At 36.3% G+C, this 14,957-nt stretch overlaps 1 protein-coding gene across 5 annotated transcripts in view; it reads left to right on the top strand.

The window, feature by feature from the left end:
• SEC24B (SEC24 homolog B, COPII coat complex component) overlaps positions 1 to 14,957 on the top strand; it is a 45,231-nt gene that overhangs the window by 22,805 nt on the left and 7,469 nt on the right. For all 5 annotated transcript variants that reach the window (XM_051618044.1, XM_051618040.1, XM_051618039.1 and 2 more), the window contains 15 exons: positions 448 to 528; positions 2,040 to 2,221; positions 2,838 to 3,022; positions 4,151 to 4,253; positions 4,865 to 4,991; positions 6,590 to 6,699; positions 7,630 to 7,742; positions 9,244 to 9,362; positions 9,662 to 9,717; positions 10,031 to 10,237; positions 10,850 to 10,973; positions 11,606 to 11,764; positions 12,165 to 12,338; positions 13,004 to 13,114; positions 14,247 to 14,422. In XM_051618044.1, coding sequence (XP_051474004.1) covers positions 448 to 528; positions 2,040 to 2,221; positions 2,838 to 3,022; positions 4,151 to 4,253; positions 4,865 to 4,991; positions 6,590 to 6,699; positions 7,630 to 7,742; positions 9,244 to 9,362; positions 9,662 to 9,717; positions 10,031 to 10,237; positions 10,850 to 10,973; positions 11,606 to 11,764; positions 12,165 to 12,338; positions 13,004 to 13,114; positions 14,247 to 14,422 — 2,027 coding nt within the window. The remainder of the gene's footprint in view (positions 1 to 447; positions 529 to 2,039; positions 2,222 to 2,837; positions 3,023 to 4,150; positions 4,254 to 4,864; positions 4,992 to 6,589; positions 6,700 to 7,629; positions 7,743 to 9,243; positions 9,363 to 9,661; positions 9,718 to 10,030; positions 10,238 to 10,849; positions 10,974 to 11,605; positions 11,765 to 12,164; positions 12,339 to 13,003; positions 13,115 to 14,246; positions 14,423 to 14,957) is intronic.

Below are 14,957 nucleotides of genomic sequence, written 5' to 3'. Positions count from 1 at the left end.
GAAGGTAGGGGATGGTGCATAAGGACTCCAAAGACAATGGGAACCTTTGTTTTTTTGCAGTTGTGGATGCAGTCACGATAGAGACTGCTTTTAAAATGTTATAAATTGCTTCATTTGATGTAGTCTAGAAAGAACTTCTAGTTTAATAGAAAAATGTTTTTTATTTCGGGAAACTTTTTTCATTGTTTTTGTCCTTTTCCCATTGCTTTCTCTCTTGCTATTTGTTGGGTGTGTGCTTGTTTGTTTTTTACTATGTTGATTGTTTATCTCTTCCTCCCCCTCCTCTTTGCAGTAGGAGTAGCTTTCAGGTCTTAGAGCTGAAATAGTTTGGTTTTTTTTCCCCAGGATGTTTCTTAACAACAGTTTTAGAAAAAATTCTCAGTCTCCTAGTTCTCAAAAATTTGCCATTTCTTAAGCACCTAACTCTAAATTATTTTCCTCCCCCAGCAATTGATAGTTCCTCAACTACAAGCAGTGCCTCTCCTGTTCTGAACAATTATGATGCTCTGGAAGGAGGTGGCTATCCAGGTAAGCTGTTTATCACATGTTAATGCATAATTGTTTATTTAAAGACTTAAATATTTTTACTGTTTATGATTTTTTTTCTATTTCTGTTGTAATTTCTTGTTAATTAACATATAGGTAAAAGGAAATGCCTATAAAAGAATTGGGGGAGTTCATCAGAGAGAACACACCTTGCTTTTTTAATCACTTTTCACAGTTTTAACATTGAAGTTGGAGTACCTGTTTAATAAAACTTACCTGTATCATAAGTCATAGGTTCCATTGTGATATTGAGGATATTGCTGAAAGTATGCGCTGTGTGAAAGCAAGCATCTTTCTCTAGGCCATACTCTGTGACTTACTGTGTTGACCTTAGTAACTGATAATAGAATTGTAGAATCATAGAACATGCTGAGTTGGAAGGGACCCATCAGGATCATCGAGTCCAACTCCTGTCCCTGTGTAGGGCATCCCAAGAATCACATGTGCCTGAGAGCATCATCCAAATGCTTCTTGAACTTAGGCAGGCTTGGTGCTGTGACCTCTTCCCTGGGGAGCTTGTTCCAGTGCTCCACCACCCCGAGTGAAAATCCTTTTCCTGATAATCCAACCTAAACCTCTCCTGATTCAGCTGCCTGCCATTTCCCTGAGTCCTGTCATTGGTCACAGGAATGAAGAGGTCAGTACCTGCCTCGTCTCTTCCCCTCGTGAGGAAGCCATAGGCTGCAGTGAGGTCACCCGTCAGCCCCTTCTTCTCCAAGCTGAATAATCCAAGTGACTTCAGCCACTCTTCATAAATCATCCCATCCAGACCCTTCATGGTTCTCCTTTGGACACTTCCCACTAGTTTGATGTCCTTTTCATATTGTGGTGCCCAAAATTGTGCACAGTGCTCAAGGTGACACGCCGCTGAACAGTTGACACGCCACTGAAGTTGTTCTCAATGAACCTATAAGCGGACTACCTCAGTCTTGAAATCTGTAGAACTGTCATATTGAGAGCAGGTAGGAGAGAAACAGGTCAGTGTAGGCTTGCTGCAGGGTTGTACAGGAAGGATTTGCTTCACTTCAAGAAAACCTAGGTCTACGTTTAGAGAACAGTCCTGTTGCCTTAGCTTTGTGTTTTAAAAGTATTTATATGTACTAGAGGGGAAACTTAAGCATGGATGGTCTCTTTCGTGGTTTATATCAATTGTAAAGCTTGGAACAAAGTGTGATTCTAAGGGTGTTTTATTTCAGTTTTTTGTTCATGTTAAATACTTTTTTTAAGGTTTTTTTTTTCTTGTTAAATAGGTTTTTGTTAGTAGCTGTACAAGTCTGTGGTTGTCTTCCCACGTATATCTCCTTTATCAGCATAATTGTAGTTATCTTCCTTGCTAATTTATTTGGTCAGTGCAGGTAGGCAACTTGATGGATAACATGAAAACTTATACATGGAGGAAATGTTGTTTGTTAAGCATTTTGGAGTTTACAATTAAACTAAGAAAGAAATAGTAAGTATGTTCAATATCTCTGGGATTTCTTATGTCCTTCCAGAGACACACTCTATGACCAGCAGTCCAGTTCCTCCTCCATCCGTCCCCCAAACATCAAAAGCTTCTAAGCCCTTTGGTTATGGATATCCAACACTGCAACCTGGCTATCAAAACGCAGCACCACCTACTCCTGTGCAGCCCAGTAATCCAGGACACCATCCTGGTTTTCAGCACTATCCACAGGTTTGTATTTTTAATTTAAAAGTGACTTTATTAAGTGATTCCATGGGAAAAGTTTCTTCCAAAAGATTGTGCTGTGAAATCCTCAATCCTTAGTTACTTTCGAAGTCAGATGGATGAGGCTATGGAGCAACATAATTTAACTTTGAAGTTAGCCTTGCTTGGGCAGGGTCTTGGATGACCAGACCACAGACATGCCTTCCAGCCTAACCTTTCTTACTCTATGGCTTTTTGCTTTGTTTTAATTAAAAAAAAAAAAAAAAAGTATATATATGTGTATATAAAAACAGTTTCTGTAACTTGGAAAATTTACATTGTAACAGCCTTTATAGTAACTAGTTTCATATGCCTGGATTGAAGGATTATGTGTGACTTCCAATGTTAATTTCTAGAATCAATTTTATTTTTGTCCCATTATACATATTTGGAAGGTATGTCACATTTACCTTAGCATTTTTAAATTTCTACCATACAATTCTTTGTTTGGGGTTTTTTACTAACTTCTGCTGTAGCTGTTTCTTTTAATACATAGCTGGAAGAACTGGGATTACAAGATTTGAGGTTGTTATTTAAATGTCATTGTGTGTTTATCTATTTGCAATGCTCTTACTTTTTTCAGCAATATCCAAGTGTGAACCAGCTGTCCTCTTCCTTAGGAGGGTTAAGTCTACAGCATTCTCAGCAGCCAGAAAGCTTGAGACCAGTAAACCTTACACAAGATAGAAATATTTTGCCTGTGTCTTCAGTTCCAGCACCTGTGCCTAACTTGAATTCTGATCTTAGGAAATTAAATTGCAGTCCAGAGTAAGTATACTGTATCTAGATCAGCATCTTACATTTTTCAGAGATTAATAATTTAAATGTCAAAAAATGTCTAAACTAACTCCTGACTTTGTGATTAGCTAATATAACCCCTTACACTTGAGGATAAGTTTATCCCCTGCATCCTTACACAAATGTAGACATTGTATGCAGCGTGAGTGTAGCTTGCTTATTAAAATATTATACCTTTTTAATCTTTGCCTTGTTTTAATCATTCAAGAAAAAGTAATCAATACCTTAATGTTATGCAGTGCATTTCATAGAGTATTTTTCTAGCACTGCATAGGATTTATTCCCAGAAAATTACGATGATCGTGCCTAAATACCTTGAATAAACTGTGAGCTTAATTTACTGAGCTAATCCTGCAATCATGATGTATCCTTTCACCTCTAATCAAATATGATATCTACTATCTACATACTACCTATTATCTCAAGTCAAGTACAGCTGAGTACAATGGAAATCACTCTTTCCCATAGATCTTCATTCTAATTACAGAATAAATGTTACTCATTGCTCCAGATTTACTCAGCTTACTGCCCTATTGACAATCATGGTCTCACCAGAAAACAGAAATAGAAAACTGGGGGTCTTGAAATTGGTCTTAGGTGTGGAACACTTAGGACAGCACTATTCATGCTTTGGTGTTTTTAGTGCTCTTTATTTATCCAGAAGTCCATCCTCCACTTTACATACACAAATAGCTTTGACTCTCTCAGTATTTGAGATCCTTTACTACTGTTTTCTTGTATAAATACTACTTTCTGAGAACTAGTAAATACCATTTTCTTTCTTTAGTTTCCTCACCCAGAAAATCGTTATAATTAATAAAAAATAAATTGAGTGCTGTACCTAGAGCAGTTTTATTTCTTTATTGCATGTTTATTTTGGTATACTTGCATGGCTGAACTAGTAAATTGGGGAGCACGGGAGTATTTTTTTTCTTTAGGAGGCTTTATTAATCTCTTTGCATTAATTTTGTTTATTAAATCAGCTTTGTGATACATAGGATTATCTTAAATATCAAAATTCCTTAAAATCTTACGTTAACACTGTTTTTAACATCTTCTAGATTTCCCTTTCAACATAGTGTATTTATTTCTTTTCAGCTCATTTCGCTGTACATTGACAAATATTCCACAGACACAGGCTTTGTTAAACAAAGCTAAGCTTCCATTGGGTTTGTTGCTACATCCCTTCAGAGACCTAACGGTAAAGTAGCTGACTCTTTTAGTACATGTGTTTAATACAGGCATTTGTTATTTTCGTTCAAGCAATAAAATGTGATGAACTGTAAGTCTTAAATTTGACAGAAGTAGCAAAATAAGTTTTAAACCTAGAGAGGAGAGGATAAAAGCCTCCAAGTTATTGCTTCATTGAAATTCATAAGGGAAAAGCTTTGGAGAAGTCCTTCAAAATTTTTTCCTTGTTATCTGTATTTATGTAAAAAGATTATTAACTCTGGTATTTTTGTATGTTCTTTATGTAAAGTTTGCTGCCTGTCATATTTAGTCATCCAAACGTTGTCCTGTCTTTCATAATTTCTCTTACCATAGTAGCTGTGTTATTTTAACTGTGTAATTTAAAGTAATTTCATTTTAAAAACGATTAGATCTTTCATTTGAGAGACTGGTTAAAGACAATCATTAAATGCTATTACTCCTGATTTTAAAGGGGATATTTTTAAAAGGCATCTAAAAAGATTTAAAAAAAATATAGAATATCTAGTCTTATGAAGCTTTTATGCACTCTACTGCACAGTTAATGTTTTCCATGAAGTGTATTATGTGCTTTGGTTACAGCTTTCCATTGTTTCTTTTTAGCAATTACCAGTAATAACATCAAGCACAATAGTGAGATGCAGATCCTGCAGGACATATATCAACCCTTTTGTTTCTTTCATTGATCAAAGGAGGTGGAAATGCAACCTGTGCTATAGAGTTAATGATGGTGAGTTTTTGTAGCAGGAGTTGCTTGCATTTATAGAATCTCTTTCAAGTATTTGCATCATATCAGTCCATGGGATACTTTCAATTAAAATAATGGCAGTGTTCTTAAGGTATTTTTTTAAATCTCTGAGTCATAACTCAGCTGTGCTGTGCATTTTCTAAAGCAAAATGTGTTTTGCAATTTTCTGGGAGATTAAGAACATGGAAGAATATTGTTCCAATTACTTGTGTAATGTAATCAACTTACTCCACTGATTGCTGTTGCAGTGTGCAAGTGGAAACATGACAGCTAACACTGTCTGCAGTCCAGGCCAGAGGCTGTGAGAAACAATACAAATTGAAGCTTGTTGTTGTGAAATCCTTTACTTGTGTTAGTGTTTTAAAGTTGGGGTTATATTGTTGTTTTTAATAAACCTTCTTTTGTTTCCAGTTATTTAACTTTGATGTTGTTTGGGGTACTTGAAATGTTCCTTTTTTTAATGTATCTTTAATGTAAATTTTTTTCTGTTGTTAGTGATAGTTCCACAGCAGTGGATACACAGCCACATGAGCTAGGAGACAGGGAGGGGATGCAGAATGAGGTCATCACGATTAAAGAGGATGTCGTCAGAGACCTACTACACTACTTAGACGCACACAAGTCTATGGGACCAGATGGGTTACATCCAAGGGTGCTGAAAGAGTTGGCAGATGTGATCACCAAGCCACTTTCCATAGTCCAGCTGGTGGCCAGTCACAAGTGGTGTTCCTCAGGGCTCAGTCTTGGGACTGTTTCTGTTTAACATCTTCATTGACGATCTTGATAAGGATGTAGAGTGTATGTCAGTAAGTTTGCAGATGGCACCAAGCTAGCCAGGAGTGTTGATCTGCATGAGGATAGGGAGGCTCTCTATCCAAGAGAGACGTGGATAGATTAAATTGTTGGGCTAATGTTAATGGTATGGGCTTCAACGAGGCCACGTACAGGTCCTGCACTAGGGCCACAACAACCCCATGCAACGCTACAGGCTGGGGAAGTGTGGCTGGAAAGCTGTCAGGCAGAAAAGTACGTAGAGGTTCTAATTGACAAGCAGCTGAATATGAGCCAGCAGTGTGCCCAGGTGGCCAAAAAAGCCAATGGCATCCTGGCTTGTATTAGAAATAATGTGACCAGCAGAAGTAGAGAGGTGATTGTCCCCCTGTACTCAGCACTGGTGAGGCCACACCTGGAGTATTGCATCCAGTTTTGGGCACCTCAATTCAAGAGAGATATTGAGCTGCAACAGGGTCGATTTAGACTGGACATTAGGAAAATTTTTTTCACTGAAGGAGAGGTTAGACACTGGAATAGGCTGCCCAGGGAGGTGGTTGAGTCACATCCCTGGGTGTGTTTGAGGGTTGTTTGGATGAGGTGTTGGTGGATATGGTTTAGGGGAGAATTTTTGCAGAGTAGGGATGATGGTTGGACTCAGTGATCCCAAGGATTTTTTCCAACCTGAATAGTTCTACGATTCTATGATAACTGAAGTATGTCTGGATTAGTTTGTTTGTAGCTGCCATAATGGTTTTTATTTGCTGACAAATAATATAAACTTATTTGTGGATTTTTGTTTTTACTAGTTCCTGAAGAATTTATGTATAATCCTCTGACTCGATCTTACGGAGAGCCTCACAAGCGGCCAGAGGTCCAAAATTCTACAGTGGAATTCATTGCTTCCTCAGACTATATGGTAAAAAAAGTTCTCATGGTAACTTAACAGCAATTGCATGTTAATATAAATATGCTTGAAATTAATGTTGTGCATTGCTTCAGTGGTGTGCATTAATTTTCCTGTGCAGGTCCTTTTAACACCAAAGAACAGTTGAAATTCATGTTTATTTTGAGTTTTGGCAAATGTAAATATTCAGAGGTTTGTCAGTTAAAGGCAATTGCAGTGTGTGGGGCCATCCATTGTGGCTTAGTGTGGCATTAGCCTGGTTTGAGTCTGATGCAATACGGTTTCTAGGTTTCTCCCTCATTTTGAAGAAGTTTGGAAAGACCAGTAATGGAATAATGAGAGAATTAATGTGGTTTCAAATTTTTAGTTAGTAATGGTAACCTCTAACAAGGAGTCAAGCTTTGCTGTGGTAGTAGTCTTGTCTCCCAAGAAATAAGGCCTGGGATAAAGCTTTATTCATAATGACATTATTAACAACAGTTGTTCACTTGTCTTTGAATTGGAACACTGTGGTGAAGATTTCTGACAATAAATACACATTTTTGTTTGGTTGGGAAAAGGATACAGGTAGAATATTTTAACCCCATTTAATGGATTGCACTGTCCACATACTGAAAGAACAATGGTGTTTTGAAGGGTGAATTCCGTATCTGGCATCAAAGAGTCATGTTTGAGTTGACTGTTGGAAGGAGAGACTAAAATATCCAGTTTCTGTTCTGAAGCATAATATCGTATGCTTATTACAAACGGGAATTACTAACCACTGGGAACGGTAGTTAAGTCTATCCACATGACTCTCAGTAAATCGGTTTTATTTCATTCCATAATGTATGCCCTGCATTTTCTAAGTAGTCCCTTTTCCCGCTTCCCTTTCTAATGACTAATCATTTTTAACATTTCTTTAAATATGATTTTGAACTTAATATTTTTTTTACTTTGTAGCTTCGTCCTCCTCAGCCTGCGGTATATTTATTTGTTTTAGATGTGTCTCATAATGCAGTGGAGGCTGGATATTTGACAATAGTCTGCCAGTCATTGCTGGAAAACCTAGACAAGTAAGAATATAACTAACCTTTTCAAATGAGCTAACATGTTATTATGAACAATACTAACCTGCAGTTTTGCATAAAACTTGCATATGGAATTTAAACATTCTGTACCTGAAGGAGAGTTTTATTGCCTTAGATTCTGAAACACAACTTGGGTGTCTAAAAAGCAAAATGAAAAAAGCAACCAAAAAAAAAGGCACCAGCCAAGCAAAAAAAAAAAAAAATTAACCCCTCCCAATAAAAAGCTGTTGAAGCAATTTGCATGAGGAGAGAGATCTTCCCTGTATATGATAAAAGGTGGATCTGCAACTAATGTACGTATCTACAAATACTCAACTGTAGCTTCTAACAACATGTTGATTGTACAAACATCTATAAACTGCACTTCCCCCCCCGCCAAGATCAAAATAATTAAGTAAATTATAGAGATTAAATTGGCTGCTTCTTGTGCTGAAATGGCTGAGATGATGTGTACTGGAATATTGTTACCACTAGTGTGGGACTGCCTAGGGGAATTGTGTTGTCCGTTTGGCTTGTTTTAGATAACAGTTCCCTGTGTCGCTTTCTATCTGTTTTAATTTTTGCATTGGAATGGCTTGTATGGGATTGTTGAGGGCGCTTTTTGAGCGGGGTTAGTAAACTTCACTGTGTTAATGGTTTCTGAAAACTAATATGTAGAGGCCTCACTCTGAATTGTTTTCTACAATTCTCTCTTACAAAACAATTTTCATTTCTGATAAAGACACCGATGTGTACAGTAAAATTCTTCACTTATATTAATTGGTATGGTCTTTCCTCGTTCAGATCTTCAAAGGTATTTTGTCAACAGAGTCTTGGAAACATGCTAAATTGTTTAGGAAAATTCATAAAATGTAATTCAAAGTCCATAGGAAAAGCCCTGCTTCAAATTAATTTATATACCCAGATGGTAAAAAATGTTTGCATCTGTTGCCTTTGTTCACCATCATGGTTTGCAGCACCTGATCATGTTTTTTATTTTATTTGAGAAATCCCGTTTAGTTTTTCTTTTTGCATTTTTAATGCTGTACATAGGAGAATGGTCCACATAAGAAATAAGTATATTGCATTGTAGAAACATTGGGTTTTGGTTTAGATCTTTAAGTACTCTTTAACTACATTAGTAAATGGGTTTTTTGAATTATGAAAGAGCAGAATATACTATTTTCTAGTAAAGAATTGAGAAGTTCTTCCATGTGTCAGTATAATGTTTAAATGAACTTACTAAGTTCTCTCTTGGAAGAAGACATCAATATATTAGTGAGTGCTTATCTGTAACGCTCTTGTAAACTATCATTATCCCAGCTTTTCCAACAATATTGAAGACATATTACTTGTATTCATGTTTCAGATCTTCTTTATTTTGTTCTCCCGTTGTACCCCTGTGTACATGAGCTGAGTTGCTGCTAACATCAGCGGGAGTTGTGTATACATGTGTGTCTTGAGAGAGAAATTTAGGGCTTAATAGTCTATTTTTTTAATGCTTCAGGCTGCCTGGAGACTCAAGGACAAGAATAGGGTTCATAACGTTTGACAGCACTGTTCAGTTTTACAACTTGCAAGAAGGTTTATCTCAGCCTCAGATGCTGATTGTCTCAGATATTGATGGTAAGTAAAAAGAAAATTGAAACTAAATTTTTGAGAAGCTACTATTCCCATAAGAAAGATGAGAATCTCAAATATTCTGCTATTAAGTCGATTTTATTGAACGTATAGGGAATATACCAATATACTAATTTTGCTTTTGTAAAACAAGCTTTGTATCGACTGTATTATTCTCTCTAATAAAGTAGCAGAAAAGTAGACTGTATTTCCTGTTAAATTTAGCAGTGGTGAGTGAAATGTTGTGTTCTATTATAATGCTATATTTTTATTTAATAAAATGCTTTTTTCTGTTCTCCCTACAGATATTTTCTTACCTACACCAGATAGTTTACTTGTAAATCTTCATGAAAGCAAAGAGGTATGATTGTTCAAAATATAGCATTAAATTTAGAATTAATTATTCAAACTAAAGGTTCCTTTTACACTTTGAATTCAAGCCTTTCTTCATAATGTATCATTTCAATGCTACTTTTTAATTATAGAAGTATTACATGTTGTTTGTTCGATGCATCATAGTTTTAAAAATTATTAGTTTTCCTCAGTGTGTTGAAATAAGCTGAAATATTTGGTATTGGTTGGTCCACTTCAGTTATGGCAATACAGCATTTTAGAAGTAGCAGAAAATCTCAAGCTTGCAAAATCTCACAAACACCTTTCAATCTGTTCTGCAGCTGATAAAAGATCTGTTGAACGCGTTACCAGATATGTTCACCAATACAAGAGAAACACACAGTGCATTGGGCCCTGCTCTTCAAGCTGCATTTAAACTGATGTCTCCAACAGGTGGTCGGATATCTGTGTTTCAAACGCAGTTACCCTCTCTGGGAGCAGGGCTTTTGCATTCCAGAGAAGATCCCAATCAAAGGTCAAGCACAAAGGTACAAAAATTTCTAATATTCATCTCATAAGATTAGGTACTGGCCATGTCTTTCTGACTTGCATAGTTCTGCAGGTCATCTCCTGTGGGTTATTTATAGCAATTCACTACATCTTAATTATTCAGTGTCTGTGTTTGTGCATTTAAAATAACTAGTTTATACATGTATGTGTGGTATTACTTCATAAGCTGTCTTTTGGTCCATAGCTTTTCTTGGCAAGCAGAAGCAGCTGCAAGTATATCACTTAGTTACTATCAGCCTTAGTTTTGAGCCAAAGTATGGATATATTAAATTGTAGACCTAAAACGTTATTTCTTATTATTTTTATGGCCTTGTGGTTTACAGCATCCAGTAAGTGTTACATAGTTACATGAATATTTATTTTATGAAAATCTAGACTCCCTTGAAAGTAGGATGATAACTGCTTGTAAAAGCAAGCTGAAAGAATATGGAGCATAAGAAAAATAATTTATGCAGGTGGAAATGTCAATCAGTTATTGCTTAAAGGAAACGTGACACTTTGCTGCTGAATACTATGTCTTTTGTTCCATGAAGTCTTAAGAGAGCACAATCATTGTCTTAACTCATTCCTGTGTAATTTATTCACCAAAGGTGGTCCAACATCTTGGTCCAGCAACAGATTTTTATAAGAAGTTGGCACTGGACTGCTCAGGCCAGCAGACTGCTGTGGATTTATTTCTCTTAAGTTCACAGTATTCTGATCTAGCTTCACTTGGTAAGGAGTACCTAATGTCTGCATTCACTCTTTGCACACTGTGTTTCTTCATAAGCACAAGCTTCTTCAGGAATGCTTAAATCATGTGAATCTTTTTGCACTTTTGTAAATGCAGCTAATGCTGCAAAGGAGTTGACTTTGAAGTTGGTAGCAGTAAAGAACAGGTGAATTGGTGGTATCAAGTATTATTCTGGGATTTTAGAGTTTTAAACAAGAGGGTGCGTTCCTGCTCAAGGACAGGAGACAGACAGATGGCAAGGAATTAATAAAGTTTAATCATAGGGGTGGAATGGAGGTCTCTTATTTTAGTATTAAACCAAGATTTGTCTCTAAGCGTACACTTAACTTTGACCCTGACTCTTAAGTATTTCTGCATGCACTCCTGTCTTAACTGCCAAAAGTAGTAGGTTGCTTATTGAGGAAAATGTGTAATTAGATAATTGTGTATTGAGATGACTCATCACTGTCTTCAGTGGCCTGAGTCTGGGCAAGTTCTTGTTGTCTTGCTGATGTGAGTCAAATAAAAAAAAAGGTGAATGTAGATGTGACTTGCAGGAAGTTGGACACAAGTTGCGCATCCTGACTTCGTGTTATATTTTTACCTCCTAACCATATCTTCTTCTCATTCACAGCTTGCATATCCAAGTATTCTGCTGGATGCATCTATTACTATCCATCTTTCCATCGTACCCATAATCCTGCTCAAGCTGAAAAGCTGCAAAAAGACCTTAAAAGATACCTTACAAGAAAGATTGGATTTGAAGCAGTTATGCGCATAAGATGTACAAAAGGTATGTTTTAAGTACTGATTTGTATGGAAAACTTGGTGTAAGCACATTAACTTAAATTTTGGATGTACTCAGTCTTTAGTAACACTAGATTTCATGCTTTTTCACCTTCACTGAAGATAATTGCCTTTATGTAAGTTATGTTAGCTATTGCCTTTTTTGGGGAAGGGGAGCGTTTACTGAAGATGGCACCATCTCACTTCACATAAATTGACATTGTAGTGGAAGGACTCTACAGGATGATGCTGAAATGTCTAATGGTTCACATAATTGATTCTGTGTGTTAGAATAAATATTTTTACTGTTTTTTTACACGTAGCTTGAGGGCTGTGGCTTTTAATTATTGATAGGAGTTTTTCATGCTGTTTTAACCTCATTCTGATTTATTTAATCTGCTTCTAAGGTCTTTCAATACACACTTTTCATGGGAACTTTTTTGTACGATCTACTGATTTATTGTCCCTTGCCAATGTCAATCCTGATGCTGGATTTGCAGTACAAATGTCCATCGAGGAAAGTCTGACTGACACATCTTTGGTTTGTTTTCAAACAGCTCTTTTGTATACTTCCAGCAAAGGTAAATAAATTCAAATTAATTGGCCACTGAGCCTTTGTTTCTTTCTCTAACACAATGTTTGTATAGTTAGTTTCACAGCCTTTTGTTGTTCTCTAAGAGGATGTTGACAAACCTAGTGAGCCTGTGTGGCAGTTAATCATATAATGTAAATCTCTATAAACTCAATTTTAATGGGAAAATGTAATTTATCTCCATCTTATATAGAGCTGATTGAGCAAGATTCCTTTACTTAAAAGGCGCACACACCATTATTATAAGCAAATAACAAACATGCATGTTTGACATGCACTTTTTCCAAAATGACAGACCTGCCAGGGGTTGGAGTGAGTTGCTACTACATTGGGTGGGCATAAAGACTAGCAGGTACTTTCTGTTATGGAGGATGCCACAAAATTTTGGGATGAAAGTCAAGGTACTTCATTTGCAAGATCAAGACACTCACTGTGGATGTTAGAAGCTAGTTTGTGCCAATTCATAATTTTAAAGCTTTAGAGCATTGCAGATTTTTAACCGGTTAAGAGACAGGAGCAGGAGATACTGTTACAGCCGTTGTTTGACCAGTGTTTTTTTGCAGTATGAGTTCATCTTAAATGAGATGTAATGACTGAATTTGTATACTTCTGCCAGGAGATATTGCGTAATTACTTCTGCTTATTTTTACTTAGGTGAACGTCGAATTCGAGTGCACACACTTTGCTTGCCTGTAGTAAGTTCACTGACTGACGTATATGCAGGAGCAGATGTACAAGCCATTGTGTGCCTCTTAGCAAACATGGGTGAGTACAGACCAGGAAGATCCCAATACATCTTTGTGTGTTCTTGATTTTACCACCCCTTTAAATTAAGTAGTGAATGAAGCTTGGGTATTGTAGGAGAAGGTTGAGTGGAACACACAAAAGCCTGAGAATACAAAAGATTACAAAATCAAATTTATACCAAAACTATTAACTGAAATATTCCTTAATCTGAATACTTAGTTGACTTTCATCTTTTAAAAGGAGTCTTCTTATATTGTTCTCTCGAGTTTATTAAAGGAGATAGAATCATGACACACTTGAATCAAAACTGTCATTTTTCTATCATCATCACAGTTGTTATCTCAAATTTCAGCATTCTACAATTAAGTGATTCAATTTAGTGAGTTGCTGGAGACTAGAAGCAAACTTCTGACAACAGTGTATCTGCAGTATGCATTGGTTGTCTATGCTTCTATCCTGTTGCTGGGTTTAGAATTCTCACTTACCTGTACTTGGGGGTCATAAGTAGCTGTTTTATAAACTGATCTGTGCCATTGAGCACATATGGCTCTGTGCAGCATTTTACTACATGCTGTGTTGTACATTAATAGTCAAATATATTAGAAATAATAAATAGTACTTCTCTATCTCATCTTAAATGTGTATTCAGTCCAGCAGGTGGCTTCCTGCAACCAAAGGATTTGCAGCCCTTCCTTAGCAGAAAAAGATGAAACTTCATTGACACTAGTCATAGTTACATCACTGAAATAACAGGGGGGAGGAAATAAAAAATAGTTGCTGCAAATTTTATCTTGGAGGTAGGACTGCAGAGAGTTTCAGCAATAGCTAAGTTACTTGTTTAAGGTTTAAAACAGGATTTGTATTTAGTCACAAGTACATACCACAGCTTTTAACAATTTTTGTGAAGAGTAGGAACTAGGGAGTGGACATCAGCTACCTTTTGTTTTTTTAAGCATCATGAAAGCAAGTTTCTGTGTGGGTACTTGTCTTGTTTACTCTTGCTCCTAAAAAAAGTTAGGACCACAGGTTGGACTTTTTGGGGTTTTTTAGATCTTAAAGTATCATCTAAAAGCACAACTGTTATTTTCAAAATTCAAGGGAATAAATGAGGCCAAATCTATTAATTCCTTGTATCCTTCTAACCCAACAGCTGTGGATCGCTCAGTTTCATCTAGTCTTGCGGATGCAAGAGATGCCTTAGTTAATGCCGTGGTAGACTCCTTGGCAGCATACATGTCAACTGCCTCAAATCTCCAGCAGTCCATGCTAATAGCACCAAATTCCCTCAAGCTGTTTCCGCTGTATATTTTGGCCCTTCTCAAACAGGTATGTGTAATGTAGTGGATTAATATTTCATTCATTGTTCTATTGAGGAATTCTTCAGCTCAAAATCAAGCAATGTCTGCACTTTTCTAAAATTCAAAAAATATGGCTTATCCTCTTGGATCTTACAGGACTTTCACATACAAGATGACTGTGAACTTATTTTAAACGATTGGTGCCTGAATAGGTTTTTTTGTTTGGTTTGTTTTTTTTTAATTTTGTCTGAATAAAAATATGTATATTTTAGCAATTGGCATTTCTGAGATTTTCACAGCTAATTGGTGTTGCCCATAAAGACTGTTGGAAGCCACTTATTAGTACTACTTCCATTTTATTTTATGAAGAAAAGACAAGTGCAATATTTTCAATGCGCATATTTCATACTTCATAGTGCCAAGAAGGAAAAATAATTTCCATGGAGATACAATTAAATCTCTTATATAAAGTAAATTGACATAGTTTAAAGTTCATGTAGAACTAGTTACTACTACTTGATTATTTTTTTTAAGTATCTTTGTATTACCAAACATCATACTTA

The sequence above is a fragment of the Apus apus genome, chromosome 4 (assembly GCF_020740795.1).
Source record: "Apus apus isolate bApuApu2 chromosome 4, bApuApu2.pri.cur, whole genome shotgun sequence".
Taxonomy (NCBI): Eukaryota; Metazoa; Chordata; class Aves; order Apodiformes; family Apodidae; genus Apus; species Apus apus.
The sequence above is the reverse complement of the archived record's forward strand: the minus strand, read 5'-3'. Positions and strand labels throughout refer to the sequence as shown.